The sequence below is a fragment of the Tursiops truncatus genome, chromosome X, assembly GCF_011762595.2.
Source record: "Tursiops truncatus isolate mTurTru1 chromosome X, mTurTru1.mat.Y, whole genome shotgun sequence".
In the NCBI taxonomy this organism is placed as follows: Eukaryota; Metazoa; Chordata; class Mammalia; order Artiodactyla; family Delphinidae; genus Tursiops; species Tursiops truncatus.
This window is the reverse complement of record NC_047055.1, coordinates 111059535-111079913: the sequence shown is the minus strand read 5'-3', so window position 1 is coordinate 111079913 and position 20379 is coordinate 111059535. Positions and strand designations below refer to the sequence as shown.

The 20379-nt window shown below is 38.5% G+C and overlaps 1 protein-coding gene across 4 annotated transcripts in view; it reads left to right on the top strand.

Moving 5' to 3' along the window:
- Positions 1-20379, top strand: part of CNKSR2 (connector enhancer of kinase suppressor of Ras 2) — a 258534-nt gene that overhangs the window by 204086 nt on the left and 34069 nt on the right. For all 4 annotated transcript variants that reach the window (XM_019927697.3, XM_019927696.3, XM_019927698.3 and 1 more), the window contains 3 exons: positions 2477-2544; positions 9227-9327; positions 11635-12181. In XM_019927697.3, the coding sequence (XP_019783256.1) occupies positions 2477-2544; positions 9227-9327; positions 11635-12181 (716 nt within the window). The remainder of the gene's footprint in view (positions 1-2476; positions 2545-9226; positions 9328-11634; positions 12182-20379) is intronic.

The window sequence follows — 20379 nt, the reverse complement described above, 5'->3', positions numbered from 1 at the left end:
TTTTGCCAGCCTGTGTGAAATCTGTGGGAAGAAAACAAAACATCATGTTTCTCAAGTATTCTGAGACTTATTTACTGAATTCACTTGGCCTATGTATTCCTTTTCATGTCAGCACATATGTCCTTATAATTGTCAGGACTCACCAGTTTCTGTTTAGTGTGATTATCTTACATTTCTTCCCCAGTTCTTACTCTGGTTTCCCTCTCAGTACGTTATTCTGTGTCAGCTGTTGACAGCTTCATTGGAACATTCACCATAGGCCCAATCCTCTTATCCTTAAATATTGTCTGTCTCCCTCACTGAAGATACAGGCATCATGAAAACAGATACTTTGTTACATTTATCTTTCTCTATCCTCAGTGCCTAGAACAGTACCTGGCACACATTAATATTTCTTAACTCAATTAATGCATATATATCTGCTGTTCATAATAGCATATAAACACCAAACCATAACTGCAGCAAGTGTTTGGATAAGCATCTTCTAACTGAGGCCTAAGGACAACTTTATCCAAGACAGCAACAACAGTTGTGTTGCATTCAGCCTTTTGTGTCTATACATACAAGTTTACGCATACACTTTGTAAAGAGTTTTTATTGGGGACAGAATTTTTCTTCCTAAAAGTAGTTTAATTTTTTAATTGTCTTGTGGAATTTAGGAATCCTGGAGCTCATCAAAGGCAGAAATTATGTCTTATTCATTTTTGGACCCACAAAACGTAGCTCATTGTTCAGCATACAACAGGCATTTAATAAATGTTGTTGAGCTGAAAAATTAAGAAGCCTCTTTTTAGTTTCCTTATTCATCTCATGAAGACCTCACTGCTCTTTAGACTTCTGATAAAATGAAATTTCAGTGATATATTAAAAAGTATTAAATATGAAGTACTGAATTAAAATTCATTAACAAATATTCCTCTAGTGGTATCAACATCATTTCCACCCAAAAAGCACCAAGCCAGTCTTTCCTAAGAGTGCTAAGATTCACCTTGTAGTACAAATTCAACCCCTTTCTTACTGCAAATGACCTATAGGCTAGATTTTAATTTTGACCTTTTACTAATGATTGGAGTCATTTTTAAAAGGTTATTTGTCATGAAGTTAACTTCTTGGCTGGCAGTTTATAATTTTCTGGATCGTGTGTATATATCATGCTACTGAATTCATTTGATCCATTTTTTTTCCATTTCTGCTCCAGTCCCTTCTTTACTTCCCATAGTTGAGGTGATCATTACATTGTAGGCTTTGTCAAAATAAAGTTGTGCTTTAAGTGACTTATTCTTAAAATTAAAGCTTAAATTTCCATGGATGTGATTTTGTCCATTAGAGAAACAACTTTCCTCCCTCCCTTTTCAAGATATTCTAAGTATCTGATGCACAGTTAACACCACTTGGCATAAATGACGAAATATATGAGTCACTTCAAAGAAAGTCATCTTCCACTTGACAGGGGAGATAATCTCCTAGGAGAAAAGCTTCTCAAACACAGTTTTTTTCCTAAAAACGTGTTTCGATCAGATTATTCCACAATTTAATGATGTTAACTATACTAGTGATTCCAAACTTACTCAAGCTAGTTTGGAAGGTTGATTCTTCCTTACTTTCTTATTTGGGAAGATATATGGATCATAGCTCAGGATTGACCAGTGGAAAACTGTCAGGTTAGTTTAAAGATTTTGTGATTTGATAATCTGATGCAGTGTAAACAGTTATCCAGAATAATGAACACAGGGAGAGACCTGGTGGGACAAAAGACAGAGATTGAAGTAGTGCTTTGCTTCAGGCAGTTCCCTACATTGGCAATAGCAACTCTTCTGAAAGAGGAAAGAACTAAGATTTATTTTTAAATTACTATTGTTCATGGAAATAAATTTTCAAGATCTAAACAGAGGTTAAAATTGTATATGCTCGTTTTGTGTTTGGAAAAACCTAATACCCTTGTATTTAGAGACAAATTTCCAAAGTATAATGCTACTGAGCTGTGTTTCCCTTTGGATCATTAAACTTAAAGGAGATTCATCAAAACTAATATTTCATGGTAAAACATATTTTGACAGGCAAGGTCTATAATTTTTTCCCTTCTCAGGACAAATTATATCTGATATTGTTTAAATATCTCTAAAGGAGCATTTGTTCTGAAGAAACGGAACAGCAAAAATATTTGGAGTGCTTTTACATTTAGAGCAACAGAATTAATAGGGCTTTGGTCATCTCAAAACCCTTTATGTTGCAGATGTTAACAGGTTTGCCCAAGACTTTTCTAGTGAAATAGCATCTTTAGTGTGGGAGCAGTTTGTACTACAGCAAATTATAGCTCATTGAAGACTCCATGTGTTAAGAGTAGCAAAAAGCACACCCTTTATCTGGGATTATTCCATATATTCTTATACATTTTAAAATAACTATTCCCAAGAAGATAGTTAAGTATAAAAAAAATCAGTTGCAATGTAACTGACTTTAATATTTGTTTCTTCAGGTGGCTTAACAGAATTAATATGCTGACTGCGGGATATGCAGAAAGAGAGAGGATTAAGCAAGAACAAGGTAAAGGAATACTTTTTTTTTTTTACTATTGTGTTACACTTCTTTTTTCTTTCTGTTTTCCTATACAGTGATTCACTGCTATCACTTGAGAGAAAATGCGTATGTCAGGTGGTGGTTATTTCTCTTCTGTTCACTTTGAATCCAAACCATAGCATCTTATGGGTAAGGTTTAGTAAATTAAACAGGAAATAAACTCCAATTTTTGGAGCAGCTAATGTGGAGTTCATTCCTGTTTGTTGCCATCTTCTTTAGTCTACTTCCTATGGAGGAAAAAAATTTTAAAAGCCTAGGGTGGGAGGGAGGGAGATGCAAGAGAGAAGAGATGGGGGGATATATGTATATGTATAGCTGATTCACTTTGTTATAAAGCAGAAACTAACACACCACTGTAAAGCAATTATACTCCAATAAAGATGTTAAAAAAAAAAATTAAAAAGCCTAGAATTTGGTCCTTTATATTGACCCAAGTCAAGGTCCTTGGTGGTGAGTTGTTTTTTCTACTTAGTGGTTTCACAGACATTTAAGTGCTTTTATGCAAAGAGCTCAGATGAATGATCCCTTCTTCCATAGATTATCTCATTTGCTTGTGTTCTTCAGTTCTGTTACTTTGTTAGCTCTGTGATCTTATGGAACTTGCCTTAGTATTGACCTCACATTTATGAAATACAGTATCCTGATGCAAAATTGAAATCTTAACAAAAGTTGTGGTCACTATTCGAAAAGTAGCTTCAGGGCTTCCCTGGTGGCACAGAGTATTAAGAATCCGCCTGCCAATGCAGGAGACACGGGTTTGAGCCCTGATCCAGGAAGATCCCACATGCCGCGGAGCAACTAAGCCCGTGTGCCACAACTACTGAGCCTGCTCTCTAGAGCCTTCGAGCCACAGCTCCTGAGCCCGCGCGCCTACAGCCCAGTGCTCCACAACAAGAGAAGCCACCACAGTGAGAAGCCCGCGCACTGCAACAAATAGTAGCCCCCGCTCACCGCAACTAGAGAAAGCCTGTGCGCAGCAACGGAGACCCAACGCAGCCATAAATAAATAAATACATTTATTTTAAAATAAAAGTAGCTTCACATTTCCCAAAGAATGTTTGCTATACCTCCCTTGGAAGCATAAATAGTTCTTTGGAAACTTTTGAGACATCCTGAAGTTAAAAGGATTCCACACATTGATACACATATTTCTAGTTGTGTCTCCAGTGGACATAGCCTGTTGGTCGACATGAAGATTCTGAAAACCTACTGTTTCGTCACGGAGAAAGCTTTTTAAATATCTCAGAACTAACGGTTAGAGAGATGTAAAGAAGATAACCAGATCCCAAAACCAATCTTTCAGCAAATATTTAGGTCAGGGGTCAGCAAACTTTCTGTAAAGATCCAAATAGTAAATATTTTAGACTTTGCAGGCCTTAAGGTTTCTGTTGAAACTATTCAACTCTGCTGTAGACACATGAAGGGAAGTGGCTGTACTTCAATAAAGCTTTATTTATGGACACTGAGATTGAATTTCATAACATTTTTCACATTTTGAAAAATATTCTTCTTTTGATATTTTTTATCCACTTAAAATGTAAAAACCATTCTTGATCCACAGGCTGTATAAAAACAGGCAAAGAGCCTCATTTGGCCTGCAGGCCACAGTTTATCAACCCCTGGCTTAGAGCCATGGGGTGAGAGAATGGGGGTGACTAGAGCAGTGAAGGGTGAGGAGATAGGGCAGGAAGATTTCCAAGAAATAGCAAAATATGGTTACTGCCAATGGGAATTCAGCATCTTATTGAGACTCTAAAAAATTCACACTTGAAACTGCCTAAGAAAAATTAAAGAGCAACATAAAGTAAATGAGTACTAATTTTTGCACCACATGCAACTGATTTAAAAAATTGCTAAGTGGCTGCAAAATTTTTTTTAAAACCTGAGAAGGAGTCAGGATTAATGAGGAAATACTTGGAGAAAGCAATCAGTGAGCCTCATATAAAGTTAGCGGTGAAGAGGCAGAGAAGATATTTTATTAAATATTAAAGTGTTTCTGAATAAGGCCTTCAGCTAACACTCTAATTGTATTAAGGTGAAATAAGCACCCATCCTGCCTGAAATTACATTGAATTCTAGTAGAAAAGATACTCTTAGTACAATATGGAAAGTGAAACATGGGAGAGTACAAAGCAAATTCCATGGGAATGAGGCTAGAGATTCCTTCTAGGAGGGAAATTGGAAAAAAATATTATGTGGACTCATTATCTGAACTGGTTGTCGCAGGATGAGAAGTAATAAAATAAAACATTCCTGGGAGTGGAAGCAGCATGAGTACTTCCACAAATAACATGGAAACCATCTCTATCAAATCACTGTGCACAGGCAAATCCCAGCCAGGACTATGAAGTGTCAGGCCAGTTATTGTCACATTTCTTCATTGTTAAAAGTTTATTCCCCACTTTCATACTTCTACTTAATTTATAGGCCTACAATTATAGTAAGAGAGGTAAATACACACACACACACACACACACACACACACACACACACACACAACACACACACACACACACACACACCAGCCTTCCTTTTCAAATTACTTTATAAAGCATGAAAACTGTTCTTTAAAAGTGCATATAGATTTCTCAGTTTTTTAAGATGCAAGAATTAGAAGTGTGGGCAATGTGCCAATAGGAGAATGAATCTTGAGAAAAGTCAATTTGCATGAATAAGGAACGTTGGATTTTCAGGCTTCTGTATTTTATCACTCGGCATTTCTTTGAAGCTGAGCATGGCCTTGATTTTAGTGGATTTCCTTTGTACTTGTCATTATATAACGAAATTTCATTATGGATGAAAGAACTGGTAAGTCATATTGCACATGCACGTTCCAAAAAATACTCATTCCATGGATTCATGCTGCCATAGTCTGTCATGTGAGTATTTATTTTAGTGCCTACTGGGATGTGGTAGACGATCATAGGTAGAAGCTAATAGTTACAGTTCAGGTCTCTACAGCCAGAATCTCTGAAATAATTTAGATTTCCACCTAGAGTATACATTCATCAGGTACTCTAACGTAGGTCAGAAACATATTAGACTTCCTACCTTATGCAGGATTAGGTCTTACGTATTCTGTATAGACAACTACTGGATGCACGTGTCTATTCCACACTTCTATAGAATTGTTTGACATGTAAGTACCATTCTCAGTAGGGAAGTTTAAACTTGATCCAAAATATAGCTCTTTGAGAATTGGGAATATTTCAGAAAGATGCAAAGGAATAACTGCCAAACACTGTTTCTATTTAAATACTCAGTACAGCTTGGAAGTGACTCTTTCATTGACTTAAATAAAAGTTTAGTGAATCGCTGTCTTTAACTACAGAAGTATAAAGGATATGGGGTTCTTTTTCATTATGCATTGTTTTACTTAGAGAAAACAGGGTTACAGTAAATTCTGCCAAGATCATAATTTAGCTAATTGTCTGCTAATCATTTTTCTATATTTTTCCAGCTTCAAATCAGACATTCATGACACATTATTTTCAGTCACACACAAGGTCTTTGTAAAGCTTTAATTACATAAAAGTGAATGAAATACATTGTATTTCTTTGATAGTTCTAGATGAAAAAGTCAATTTCTTTCAAATTGTCCTTTTGTATCAACATGAGAAGTAAAGTGGAAATTTTCCTCTTCTATTGATGGCACTGTTTATTCATGATTAGTTATTTGTAAAATTGAATATCACTGCAAGAGACATTAAAAGTATCCATTTATTTTGTGCTAAATAGAGAGCTAAGAAAAATAAATTAATTTGCTCTTAGAATGAAAATCAGACTGGTTTCAGCCTCTGGGAAGCAGTGTGCCTGTAATTTTCCACACAAAACCAAAATGCCTAAATTTTCTGTGTAGCCTCTTCCCTGGCATTGCTCTCTCAAAGACACACGGGTTAGTGTGTGAAATGAAGTTAATTTGCAAAGTGGTATTTCAGCCTTTTCTTAGGCAACCCAAGAAAACTTTGGTTTGATGGTGTTTTTTCTTTAATAAACCAAGAATTACATCAAATAAAGGATTAGAATTCTTCCTAATTTAGCGGGGGTTGTGGGGGGCTGGGGAGGAGAGAGAGAATCTCCTAAATCTGTCACTTGTAATAATAGCTATAGAGATCTTGATAAAATGGTGATCATCTCCCTCTCAGTGTGCTGCCAGGACCCCTTGAGGAGCTAATTCCTTGAGACCCAAGGTCTCAGTGCAAAGGTGAAGGGGGAACTCAGCACAGGTGCCATAGTTTCTGGAAATAGTGGGAAGGGTAAGAGCAGAGTGATCTTCACAAGCCTACTGCTTGGGAGCAGGGTGAGGGGGTGCTTAGTACCTCCACCTCCAGCAATAATTTCTCAGTAGTATTTCAAGCTCCCACAAAACTACCCAACTGAGACCCCAGAGCTCCAGAATTCACTTTTCATTGCTGGAACTTGCTACAAGAAAAAACTAATGTCTAAGAAGATGAACACTAGGCATTTATCTCCTGTGTGATCTGGGTCAGACTGTCCTGGCATGCTACCTACAAATCCACCCTATATTAGGGACCTTAATATTTATTGAGTGCTTTCAAGATGCAAGGCGCTTGAATATACGTTACCTTAGTAGCCCACTCACACAACTCTGAAAGGTGGTTATTATTAGCCCCCTTTTACAGATGATAAAACAGACTCAAAGAGATTAAGTAACTATCACAAGAGCACAGAAATGGTAATTGGTACAGCCAAGCACTGAACCTACATCTGCGCGAGTATATAGTTCATGCTTTTCCCACCAGTGTTTACTGGGTCCATTTCTGGGCAACTACATCAATTCATATTTGAGGGGAGACTTCGTATGCTGCCCATCACTGGTGTGACCCAGTGTAAAAACCAGATCTCAAATTTAGGTTAACTAGTGTTTGCTTATCCTTTACTCAAAGGGAATAATTAAAGTAGGAATTGGATTTTCAGAGACCTTGTATTCTGACGCCTGAATATAATAATCTCCATTGCTAAAGAATTTTGAGCAGCAGGAGGAGGGGGACTTGAAGGATCATGAATATATGTCACATTAAATTCTCCCACTAAGTCGTACAAAGAGTCCCAGTGACTTGGCCCTTCGAGGCTTAGAGCAAGGCAATTTCTTAGTTCAAACCGCAGTTGTACTACTTTCTATTTGGCATATTATAATAAGTACTCAGTAAATATTAGCTGTACTTATTAATCAGCACCACAAGGAAAATATATAAAAATATTACAATATAGGAATTCCTGGGTGGATAAGGGTACCTGTAAAAACATGTGCCATGGGGCTTCCCTGGTGGCGCAGTGGTTGAGAGTCCGCCTGCCGATGCAGGGGACACGGGTTCGTGCCCCGGTCCGGGAGGATCCCACATGCCGCGGAGCGGCTGGGCCCGTGAGCCATGGCCGCTGAGCCCGTGCATCAGGAGCCTGTGCTCTGCAACGGGAGAGGCCACAGCAGTGAGAGGCCCGCGTACCGCAAAAAAAAAGTGCCATGATTTTTCACCTACATCTGAATATAAGTTAAGGTTCTTTTGTGATTTAGATTTTCATAAGAATAAGGAAACTTTTCTCTTCTTTTATCATTTGAAATTCATATGGATAATACTTCTAGGTTTTTCCTTGTAAATCACATAAAGAATTAGCCCAGCAGTTACAGAGTGGTTGAGATATTGGTAGAACAGATTCTGCTGATTGGCCTTTGTGGTGTAGTTTACTTACTTGACTAATGTATCTCTCGGAGTTTTTCCCCATCCCTCTTGCCTGAGGTCTGCCAAGTCACTTTGTCTAGCGGCTTACATTTTCTACCCTTTTAAGTAGTTCTAGAAGTTTGGAACTTACAGCCCACATCAGCAGATTTGCCCTTTTGCGTTTGGCAAGAATCAGGGTTTGCCATGTGTTTCCAAGTAGAGGTGGGAGTATGGCGTTATAGAGATTCATGTCAGCATGACTCTGGAAACAGCGACTGTTAGATAACCAGTGAACTGAAGCCACAGAAGAGGATTGAGAACATTATTTTTGAAGCTGTTTATACCTGTAGAGATCTACAGCAACCCATGTATTTCTTCTTTGAGTGTTCATCTTTAGGATAAAATGATACACCTTTAAGAGGCATCATGTGACATCATTCATTAATTGAAGCTTTAAGTAATTTGGTCTGGAATCTAAAATACCCTAAACCTTATTTGACTTATGCAACTTATCTTAACTCCTTTTTTTTTTGACAATGACAACAGAGCAAAATTTAATTTGTAGTGTTTGCCAATTTCCATGGTATAAATACTCCCACCGCGGCTGATTCTGAACTCCGAATGCAATATCAACCGTTGGCAAAGTTCCCGAAAATTTAATAATCAGCCTTCTCAAGCTGTGACAAGTCAGCTCCAGCACCCCACTGGAGGCACATTGCCATACCTAAAATTGTGGCTATGTGTAATTGCTTGCTTTAAAAGGAGGTTGGAATTAGGTGATTGTACTCTTCCTTCCTTCTCAAAACCCAACTGAAAATAAAAGTTGGTGGGCCTGGAGTAGCGAGTGCTGGGGAGCAGGGTGTCGGAATGGAATTTAAACTTCCTTTTGTTAGCTGGTAGTGTGTGTTCCTGAAAATATGGCTAGAAACTTTTAACGGAATGTTGATGTATCCATGTGTGTGAATTTTCAGATTACTGGAGTGAGAGTGACAAGGAAGAAGCAGATACTCCATCAACACCCAAACAGGACAGCCCTCCACCCCCCTACGATACATACCCACGGCCTCCCTCCGTAAGTTGCCAGTAGGAATATACTCAATATAGCATCAGATTCTTTGACCTGAGACATTATGTAGTGAATTACATGTCAGACCTTGGGGTTTTTAGGGGGAAAGAAAACAGGGAGTCTAAAAGCAATAAGGGAAAAAAATTTTAAGTATACAAAGAGTATTTAATCAGGAGAAGCAGTCAGTCACCACAGATTCCACACTAGTAAGTATCTTACCAGTTTTATTAAGAAAACATACCATTTGTGTCAGAGTAGCCTTCATGAAAATGTCAACAACAAAAAAGTTTTTCTTAGAAAAAGATATATAAATTGACCTTATCTATTCTACACTAACAAAGTTAATTCCTATGTCCTTTAGAAGCAATTGTAAAAATTTATATTATATCTGTATTGAACATGTTTTGGCATGTAGCTTTTCAGGCAGCCATGGGGTCTGGTTTAATGTATACGTGTTTATGTGATGCTCTTCTTCTTAAGACTTCTTAAACCTGTGTAAATTATTCTGTGTATAGACTGTGCCTTGATCTTTACAATTGTCCTGGTTTTTTTTATGCCCATTTCCCATCAGAATTACCAAAAGAGTCTCAATGCTGTCCCATTTTAGGCAATACATTACATGGTCACGGTACCATAAGAGTCAATTCTGCCTATCTTGAGACTGAGTCTTCCAAATAGGAAATGGAAGCTGGATTTAAGGGACAATAGCAGCCACCTAATTCTACCTCCGTATTGCTACAGGGGATTGTTAACAAGAAAGGTGCTATGCAAGATGTTCATATAATTCTAGGCCACTTCTCAACCGTGGCTGTGCATGAGAATCGCCTCTGGAATGTTTTAGAAATGCAGATGCTCAGGCGTCATCCAGAGATATTAAATCAGAATATTTGGGACTGCAAACAGCTCACTGGACTGGACTGTGAACTTTTTGAGAACAGGGACCCCGTTCTATTCACTGTACATCCCTATGGCCTAGCACAACACTGGTACTTATTTATTAAGTGCTCAATAAATATTTCTGAAATGAATGAATGAATACTTTTGGCTAAGGACTAAAAGGAAAGTCATATTTTTAATTGAAATGTTTGATGACAGTATCTCTTACCTAAGGGAAAAAGGAGAAAAGTAGACAGAAATGCAGAATTGTTCCTCTCCGTATACACATTTCATTAATAAATGCTGCAGTGTACCAAGTGCAACAGACAAATGAAATAATGAAGTCAGTAACAAGATATAGTTTATATCATATTTTCCCTCTTTCCCTAAAACATCAGGGTCTAAATAGTTCCTTTAAATATTTGTAAACGTGGGAGAAAGGGAAACTGCAGCTTGACCAAACCGCTCTTTAATCATAGCAACTTGTGAATTTCAAGAAGGAAACTACTCACATTGTGATTAACATGTGGGAAGATAAACTGGCTGCCCACAGAAGATGCCACTTAACTTCTCCTTTACCCAGAGGGGAAGGTGTACTTTCACCTTAGTCGGGCTTTTCCTAGCCACAACCTCAGCCTCAATCGTAATGATCACATCTAACAAATCCGGCTCCTCCTGCCAGGAAGGGGCCTGGGCTGGTCTGCTAGCCCCCAGAGCTAGAGTAAGGCTTGTCCCGGTAAGGGTGCCTGCAAGACTTTTATAGCATTCACTTGATGCCCGTCCTTTTTCTTGGTTGTGCTTTGTGCTGTAACATATATTCCCAAACTTTAAATTCCAAGGATAAGAATATTCCATTTTCCTTTTGTGTTTATGTGCTCTGAAGTGGCTATGCTCAAGGCAAATGCTAATTCCCATCAGGGTGTAATCTCATCCTTTCTACATTTTTAACTCTCTAGAAAGTGCCACAGAACTGACAAGACTGTAAGAAAGCTTATCCTTGACACTCTAGGAGCAGACATTCACCTATGAAGAAGAGGAAGGCTTGTGTCCGATTAGAGGCACCTTGTTTTTGCATCCAAAATCCTGTCTCCTTGCTCTCATCCCCAGACTCCATAACATCTGGAAATATGAATTTGGCAACAGTTCAGGATTTTGAATGCATAGAGATTTCAAAACTTAGGATTTTTTTGTTTTTAGTTGCTAAATATTTCTTACATAGGCACTCACGTTGCCTTATACTTTGCTGTAAAAGTTTGCACTAGTATGTCACATTTTTCATGAGAGCCCAGCGTAGCTGTATTTCAATTCATCCACCTTTCAGTCTCTTAAAATGTCAGCTGGGGCCTAACTTTGAGATGGTGGAAATCAAATGTGTTCCTTGGTGATAGGCATGGTCTGTTATTTCTGTGGAGACTGATCAGAGGCTCCTTTCCACAGATGAGTTGTGCCAGTCCTTACGTGGAAGCGAAACACAGCCGGCTCTCCTCGACAGAGACCTCTCAGTCGCAGTCATCCCATGAGGAGTTTCGCCAGGAACTGACTGGGAGCAGTGTGGTGTCCCCCATTCGCAAGACAGCCAGTCAGCGCCGCTCCTGGCAGGATTTAATCGAGACGCCCCTGACGAGCTCAGGGTTACACTATCTTCAGACTCTGCCCCTGGAGGATTCCGTCTTCTCTGACTCCGCGGCCATCTCCCCAGAGCACAGGCGGCAGTCCACCCTTCCAACTCAGAAGTGCCACCTACAGGATCACTATGGGCCGTACCCCTTAGCTGAGAGCGAGAGGATGCAAGTGTTAAATGGAAACGGGGGCAAGCCTCGAAGTTTTACTCTGCCTCGAGATAGCGGGTTCAACCACTGCTGTCTGAACGCGCCGGTTAGTGCCTGTGACCCGCAGGATGACGTGCAGCCCACAGAGGTGGAGGAAGAGGAGGAGGAGGAGGAGGAGGAAGGGGAGGCAGCAGGGGAAAACATAGGAGACAAAAGTAAGTATGCCGATGGAGATTCTCAGCCTGTATACACACATTCCTAACCTTTTCAAACTTCTTATTTTAAGAAAATAGAATTCTGTTTCCCTTTTTTCTTAAAATAATGGTTTTGCTGCATAGGAAGTCAGGTATCCCTTGGTGTCCCACTTTCAGAACTTGAGTAACTTGGGGAAAAAAAAGATGAGTAATGAAGCCTACATCCCAGGACACCCACAGCTAGAGCAAATAATTTTTTTTGGCCCATCTGCCTTTTAAGGTTGATGGCATTCATTTGTTTTGCTTCCTCCTCTTATCCACTTTCTTTTCACTTGCATGCATCATCCCTTTGGTCCACAGTTGTTGCCCCCTGAGTTTGGGTTCAGAAGCTATAAATGCTTCAAGCAGGGTGTTAGCAGAACCTTGGTTGAATAAGTAAGTGAATACACATACACACACTCACACATACATACATATATAACTTCCCTTTTCACCATGAGAAGGTTGAAAGGAAGAATCCAAAAGAATTTTTCAAAGAAGAAATTTTACATAGCATTTCTATTAACTTCAAATAGCAGAATATGTTTCTAGAAACAAATTTGCCAAAAGCATCCATTTACTTTCTTGGTATGTATGTTGATTGCAAAGCTCAATTTATGTGAATCCGCTCTTGAGAGAGACAAGTCATTAAGTAACCCTCTGATTGGCATTAAGAATATGTTTACTAGTTATCAAGTTATTTATCCAACATGCCATACCAAGCTTCTGTTTATAACTAATGTGATATACCAGTCCAGAAACCCAAGCTAGTTTAAGAGAAAGGCTATAACTCAGTTATTTTACTTAGAAAGAAAATCTAGTTCTGGCTATAAGAATTGAATATAAAATACCCCCAAAAATAGCATAGAAGAAATAGTATGAAATCTCTTTATTCAAAATGAAGTATGGGCCAATTAGTGCAGATGACCCAAGCTGGTGCTGATGAAACCACAGTTACTGCTTTGGTCCCGCTAGGGCATTAGACTTCTCTTTTTAAAGGATACGAACGGACTGTGTCCTTCAGCCCATTTCACACAGTATGGAGACTTTGGTTACAGGATATATTAGGGTAACTTCTTCATCACAACTGGAAAAACAACTCAAATCTCACAGGTTACCAGCAGGTCAGGAGCCTCATGTCAATTTGAAGCTTGTCTCATTTAAAATGAGGGTTACTTTGGAGATAATCGACAAGAAAATACAGTGGGCCTTTTCTACTATCAAAATATGAGTTGCTTATAATAAAATTCATATGTTAAAGCAGTTTCCACGTAAAGTATATTTTAGCCATAATCTCCGTGAGGAGCCTTTTAAAAGGTATACTGTTGGTTCAGGAAAGGTGATTTACCTGCCACGCCCTCACAACATTCACATCTATTAGAAATTATAGAAGAGTCTTGTGGAGGAAAGATCTAGGAACCATGTCAGGCCTCTGTAGGAGTTCTGGCAAGCATGATAATATATTTTTAATATTAAGATGATTAGTATAAGTTGTTTCCTAAAACTTAACTAAGGATGAGTTAGAAACCTCCTTTCAACTGTTGTCCAGGTGCTGCACAACTGCTACAACTAAGTATGTGAGGTTTATTCAGCATTCTACAAACGCATTGGGGAAAATACTTCATCTCTGGCATTTTAAAATAAATTGTGTTGAAATTAGGCACAACCCTCTGAAATAGAGAATCCTGTTCATGACACATTCCATCATCGCCACGGGTACAAGTCTTTGAGGCTGTCTTTTTCAACTGGCTAGATACTTAGCAGTTCCTCCTGGGCATTGTGTAGGGAGGACTAGAATGGAGAATACGTGTCCTAGAACCTGAAAGGCAAACCTAGCCATGGGCTCGCCCTACCTTCAGTCTCCACTAGCCCACAGAGCATCCCTAGTTAGATGGCGTTCGATTATTTTTTCTTCTAGTGTCTGTTTTTTGCTGTTTTGTTGATTGGATGTACTTTTAGCCATACAGATGTACTCCCAAAGTTGGTGGGTTTTTCCTTTAGGTTCCCGAATAAGTCAAGTGGGCAGTTATTCAATACTTTCCATCTTTTTCATCAGGCTCTCTCTTTGTGGAATGATTGCGATAAGGCAGAACCACCCTAGAAGTGTGTCGGTAAACTTGGTATTATTGCACATTCTGTCTTTGCGGTTCGATATCGTGGGGTAGTTCGCGTTATTTCAGTCTGATCTGTTTCACTAAAGGTGACCGTGCACTATCTTGCAGGGCGCCATTTCTTTCTGGGTATTTTTCTATAATCTTGCCACTTGATGTCTCAGTGTCCTTTAAACCATTCTCAACAGGGCAGTACGTTTCATGCTTGCCTGGAAGATGCTTCTTAACTTAATGGGGTACATGTTCGGCTTCCCAATGATGGTTTTTCTGCATTACTGTTTCTAATATTTAGGAGTGTGCAATTTGATGAGCACCTCCTTTGGGAAATATCGGCTCTAAAATCAGTGTTTTCAAAAGAATCTTCAAGGTCTAGTTAAGGAGTGTCTTATTCATGACTGCCCTGAGTCGGCCGTTAGGAGTAAGTATTCCAGGCTGCTTATTCAAATCAAGCTGTTTGGTGTTCTGTCAGGAGAGTCAAAATAATACATGGGAAAGAAGCTGTGGCCATCCCCTCAGCCTCACACTTACAGCGTGCCCTCCGCCCGGAGCTCTCACTGTGCTACCGCTCCGGTCAGCAGGCTGCCGTGCTTGTTAGAATCAAAGACCAGCAGCGGTGTGTTACTAACTGTCCTGCTCGAGGCCAGCATGCACTGTGACCTACTAAAGTGAATTTGCACTAATCAAGTACAGACCTGCAGAGCAAATAAGTTTCACGTCCCTAGCTCCAAACATTTTTCTCAGTTTGCCAAGAAATTAAAAATAGGAAGTACCAGGCACGTGAGCAGAAGGAGCCATGGAGAAAATATAGCTTCTCTTCAGCTTTAAGGGTGAAGAATTATGGCACCAACCAAGCCCCTCTCGTGATCTATATTATATAGTGCTTATGAGTCTCCAGAGCAATCTAAGAAGCGAGATGTACCTAAATCTGTGACCTAGATGTTTTTTCATTTTCTTCATACAGGTGGAATTTGGCCCTGCTTACAAGGTGTAAATTTAGTCTTCTTTAGAGCATACTTCAGTCTACGTTCTCATGGTTGAACTACCTTTTGTCTTATTTTTGAAATTCAATTCTCTAACTGAGTCATACTGTGATTTTTCTGAGGCTGAACTCATTTTAGTCTAAAGTGGATAGAACTAAAAGTACACAGATGAGACCTGTTGTGTTTTCCTTTGACAGAAAAGTCAGCTTGAATATTAATTATCCTGACCTACTTCACTGGCATTTGGGAGAAGACAACTAATTTCCTATTATCCCAATTAGCAGTTTCGAAGCTGACTGAGGTATAGGCCTTATAATACCTCAGTGAAATTAAATTATAAATTATGTCAGCCTACGCAGCTTTGAAGGAGTATAAATCATAAAAGTGTGGGACAAAATATAAAGATATTATATTTATTCTTTACTCAGAAATCATCTACCATAACACTAAAATACAGTTTTGGTTAATGCAGCTTGAGGTCTGCTTCCAATAGTTCTCCTTCCTTTGCCATACTTGGCGGTTTAGATGAGGTTTTTGAAAGCTTTATCCCTTAATCCTGCTGATTTCCCTCTTGGCAGTTAAAAGACTACTCTTTACTAGCCATGCATTCCTGGTGCCACCATGTACTCAATGAATTTATGATGTGCTCTTTTTCATTTCCTTAGGGATAACCTATCAGCATTCTAAGACCAGCATTAGCTTGGGCTTAGAAATCTAAAGCAAAACCTAGGTTGTTTTTTTTTTTTTTTTAGGGGGCTGAGGGTGGGAAAGATAAAATGTTACCTAGTAGCTACAGTACATATCAGGTTATCTGGCTAAAATATTTACTGATGCTTTCAAAATGAAATCTGCCAAGAAATGTATTTTAAATTTATTTTCTTAAATCTAACATCCATTGCACACCATTGGTAACTTAAGAGCTGTACAAAATGTGCAGCTCAGTGCCCTAATATCTTAAATTATATAGGCAGAGAGGCTAGATAATGACTACCAATATCGTGCAGAAGAAGATAGATTAATCTTCTTCAGTCATTTTAAGGGTCTTAGAGTAATTTCCTGAAGAGTTTCTAAAAGCCATGAGTTTTATTTTTAAGAACATTCATGTAGGAAGTATGTGGGCAACGGGAAGGTATTCCCAGAATATGAAATTGTGTTAAAGGAGAAAAAGGAGCAAGCTGAAAATAAAGAAAAATGTTGCAGCACTTTTTACTGTTTTATTTATTGTCTAGATAAATTATGTTCAAGCACGAAGAGTTTGGAAGAGCATAATAATCAATAATATCTTAAATTATAGTTCAGGTCTAAAGGGAATAGATGGAAAAGATATACAAGCAATGTGAATAAAAAGACATGCACCAAAAAGTCAGAGAAAGAATAGTAGAGAACCTTAAATATGTCACTTTTGTGAAGTTTAAGGGCACCATTCTTGGCGGTAATGTAACAAGTATATATTTTTAAAAAATGGAAAAATCTGGAAAGCAGTAAACATATTCTCTTAATACTGTATTGTCTGATTTTGAAGAAAGATTGTTAGAGAGACAGAAAACACTAAAGACTGGATATAAAGTAGAATGTAGCTATAATTTCAATATTGGTTACAGGTTGGATTTTTTAATCACACCTCCCTTGCTTTTTGGCTTAAATAATGAGGAAAAGGTAATTATCTAACTTACTGAAAGTTCAGAGGTAGGGTTGTTCTGGAGTAAATGTCATGGCTCTGCAGTGTCAGGACTCAGTTAACTTTTCTGTAATGCCAGCAGCTCTGAGCATCACTTCTCATAAGATAGCATCCAAAAGAGCCAAAGACCAGGCCCTATTCTTAGTCCTTTTTGTAAAATCAAAACTTCCTGGATCCTTCTGGCAGACTTGGCCCTAGATTTCATTGGCCAAGGCTGCATCATATGCCCCTGCCGAAACAGCAAGGGAAATGGAATGATTATGAGTTTAGACTAACCTTGATTTGTTATTAAGATCATGAAGAAAAGGAGTATACCAGACTGCCTATCATTACTATCTACATGAGCCTCTCTACTATTATGTATGTTATATCCTCAAATATATTTGTTCCAGTAATGTTTCACTCTTTCAGTGCGTATATGCAAACACACACCGCAGATCACATCATTTAAAAGTCTTGGCCCCAACGAAATGTTAGATAACAAAAGGGGGGTATAGGGCTTCCCTGGCGGCACGGTGGTTGAGAGTCCGCCTGCCAATGCAGGGGACACGGGTTCATGCCCTGGTCCGGGAGGATCCCACATGCCGTGGAGCGGCTGGGCCCGTGAGCTATGGCCGCTGAGCCTGCGCATCCGGAGCCTGTGCTCCTCAATGGGAGAGTCCACAGCAGTGAGAGGCCCGCGTACAGTAAAAAAAAAAAAAGAAAAGAAAAGAAAAAAAGAAAAAGAGGGGTATATATTATATAACCCTGAAAATACAGCAAGTTAGATATAATTATTGTTGACCTTTGAAATGAATAAGCATGTTTTCCTATAAACACTAAGCGATCAGAGGTTAGAATACAGTCTCTGGAGACATTCCTCAGTTCACATCCTTGCTTCCAAGTGGTATGACTGATCAAATTATTTAACACCTCTAGACCTCAATTGCTTCGTTGTTAAATGATGTGGTAATAGTACCTACCTTTTGAGGTTGTATGGGGATCAAATGAGGTAATGCCAGAAAGCACTTAAGTTTCCATTTCTGACACTGTAAGTCTATCCAATAAATGTTTTATAATTATGTAATTTATGTAGATTTCATACAGATTTGGATTTAAGCAAAAAGGGCAATTACAATACTTAAATAGTGAATTAGTCCTGGCAAACCTCACTCAATAACATTTACCTGACTACATGACCTAACTTTGTTTAGCTCCAGCTACTGAGTTGAACCATATAAATTGATGTTTTTGTAGCTCAAAATGATGAAATATCAACAATTTTGTATATTTCAACACAATATATTAGCTGTGCTCTAGGAGCTAAAATAGAAATGTCCCTCATTTCACATTATTATCACTCACTCTTCCTTTCCTTTTTGACTTTGGACATTTGGGAACTCAAAAGAAACTTTGTATTCCAAATAGTAATAACCTTCTCATATATATCTACTGAAATATGTATTTATAGACCTTGCCATTCAGGTTCAGATATTTTCCCCTTTTAGAGTTCTACCCTAACAACCTGGTCTGACCTAGATGCCCCTTCTCCCGCCTACCCCACCACTTCTCATCCTTGAGTATGTTACCCTGTTTTATAATCTTCACAGCTTTACAATTTGTGTATAATATCAAATATTGTTTGCTGATTTATTTTCCATTTCCACTCACCAGAGTGTAAGTTTCTTAAGAACAGGGATTTTATTCCTGTCTTGTATACCCAGTGCCTAAAACATTATATGGCCCATAGTAGGCCAGGCACTATTGGATGAATGAGTCAGTGAGTGAATGAATAGTAGCTAAACCCTTTTATCACTTATTCTTTTCCATTCTATTATATAGTAGTTAAAACTAAAGTTATTTTTTATTCATTGTGTGACGTAAAGTCAAAACATGGCAGAATTCTTTATTTGGGGTATTTTGTAAAGGGAAGGACAGGACTGCATGTGTTCAGCATATCCTCTTCATGCTGGGTACCACAGAGCTAGGATACTAATAACTAGAATCACTGCTCTTTGTATTATGGCTCATTTATAGTCACTTTCTCTATGCTGAAACCATTCTTTTACTGTTTTATTCCCATTTCAAAGATGAAGGCCACAGAATATGACATGTGAAATAAGCAATTCATTGTTAGAAACTGGATCTTCCAGCACCCCTAGGCAGTTGATTTTCCTACCAAAATCTGCTGCCTATCGAAGGAAGTCTGGCTCCCTCAGAAGTCACTCATCACCTAGCTTCATCCTGATTCATTTGTAAAATGTGTTGAAATTGCAACTTGTACTTTAACGAATAACCAATAGCCCGCATCAGCCAGGAAAATATTCTCAGAAGTTTTATAATAAGTAATGAAGCCAGATTCAGTTGGCAAAAGAATGAATTCTAGATGCTACAGAGTCATACCAGCAGAAGATGTGGACAGATAAGTGTTAAAGCTCACATAAAAGGATGACAACCCCTCACCAGTATAGGTAAGACAAGTTATGATTTACAGTTTGTTTTACCAAGAAAGATGATTAGATTCATCCATACTGCTACTTGTTACTATTTTCACACATCAAAAAAGGCAAACCACTTCCTTCAGATCAGTGGTAGCATATAGTCAGTTTCTCAGCAGAGTTTGTTCTAGCTCATTTTGTGAGAACGTGTTCTAAGTTTAGACTCCTTTTACCTTGGTCACCCTTGCCAGAGAAAGCTGAAGGTCACAAATGCCTCCTTTTTTTCCCTCTACATATGAAGTCTACCTCCTATGGTTACCAACTACTGGAAGATTGTAGGTTAAAACATAATAGGAATGCACCATAAAACATGCCTTGGAAGTTTTTAAACTTCCCTGCATGTTTTTCTTTTATTGTTTAATTGAAAAGTAGTAACTTGCTTGTTGCTAAATAAACAAGCTAACTAATTAAAAAAACAGTGATGAAAGTGAAAAGCAACCCTCTCTCCTTCATTTTCCCCAGAGGTAACTTCTGTTAAAAGTTAAAGCTTTAAAAATTCTTGTATGAATTTGTTTTTCTCATATGTCTTTTTCCTGTAACTCACTGTGAGTAGCGAGGTGAGGTATGGTTTAGTTGGTTTCAAGTTAGTGTATTTCCTCAGAAATTTTTTTTAACATCTTTATTGGAATATAATTGCTTTACATTGTTGTGTTAGTTTCTGCTGTATAACATTTTTTGATGTGACCTTAGTTTATAATATAAGCAGCAGTCTTCTGAGATTATTTACATACCACCTCAGAACCCAGCCCCAATCCCAGCATAGATCACCCTAGAAAATGCAACAGTTACCTGTTGACTATTTCAAAAACGATGGAAGGAGAAATGTGAGAAGGAAGAAATGACAATGGCTGTATATGCACGCTTACACCCTGCACACACGCACTCATAATCGTGTGTCAGAAGCTTCTTGCCTACCTGCCTAATGCCTTAGGGC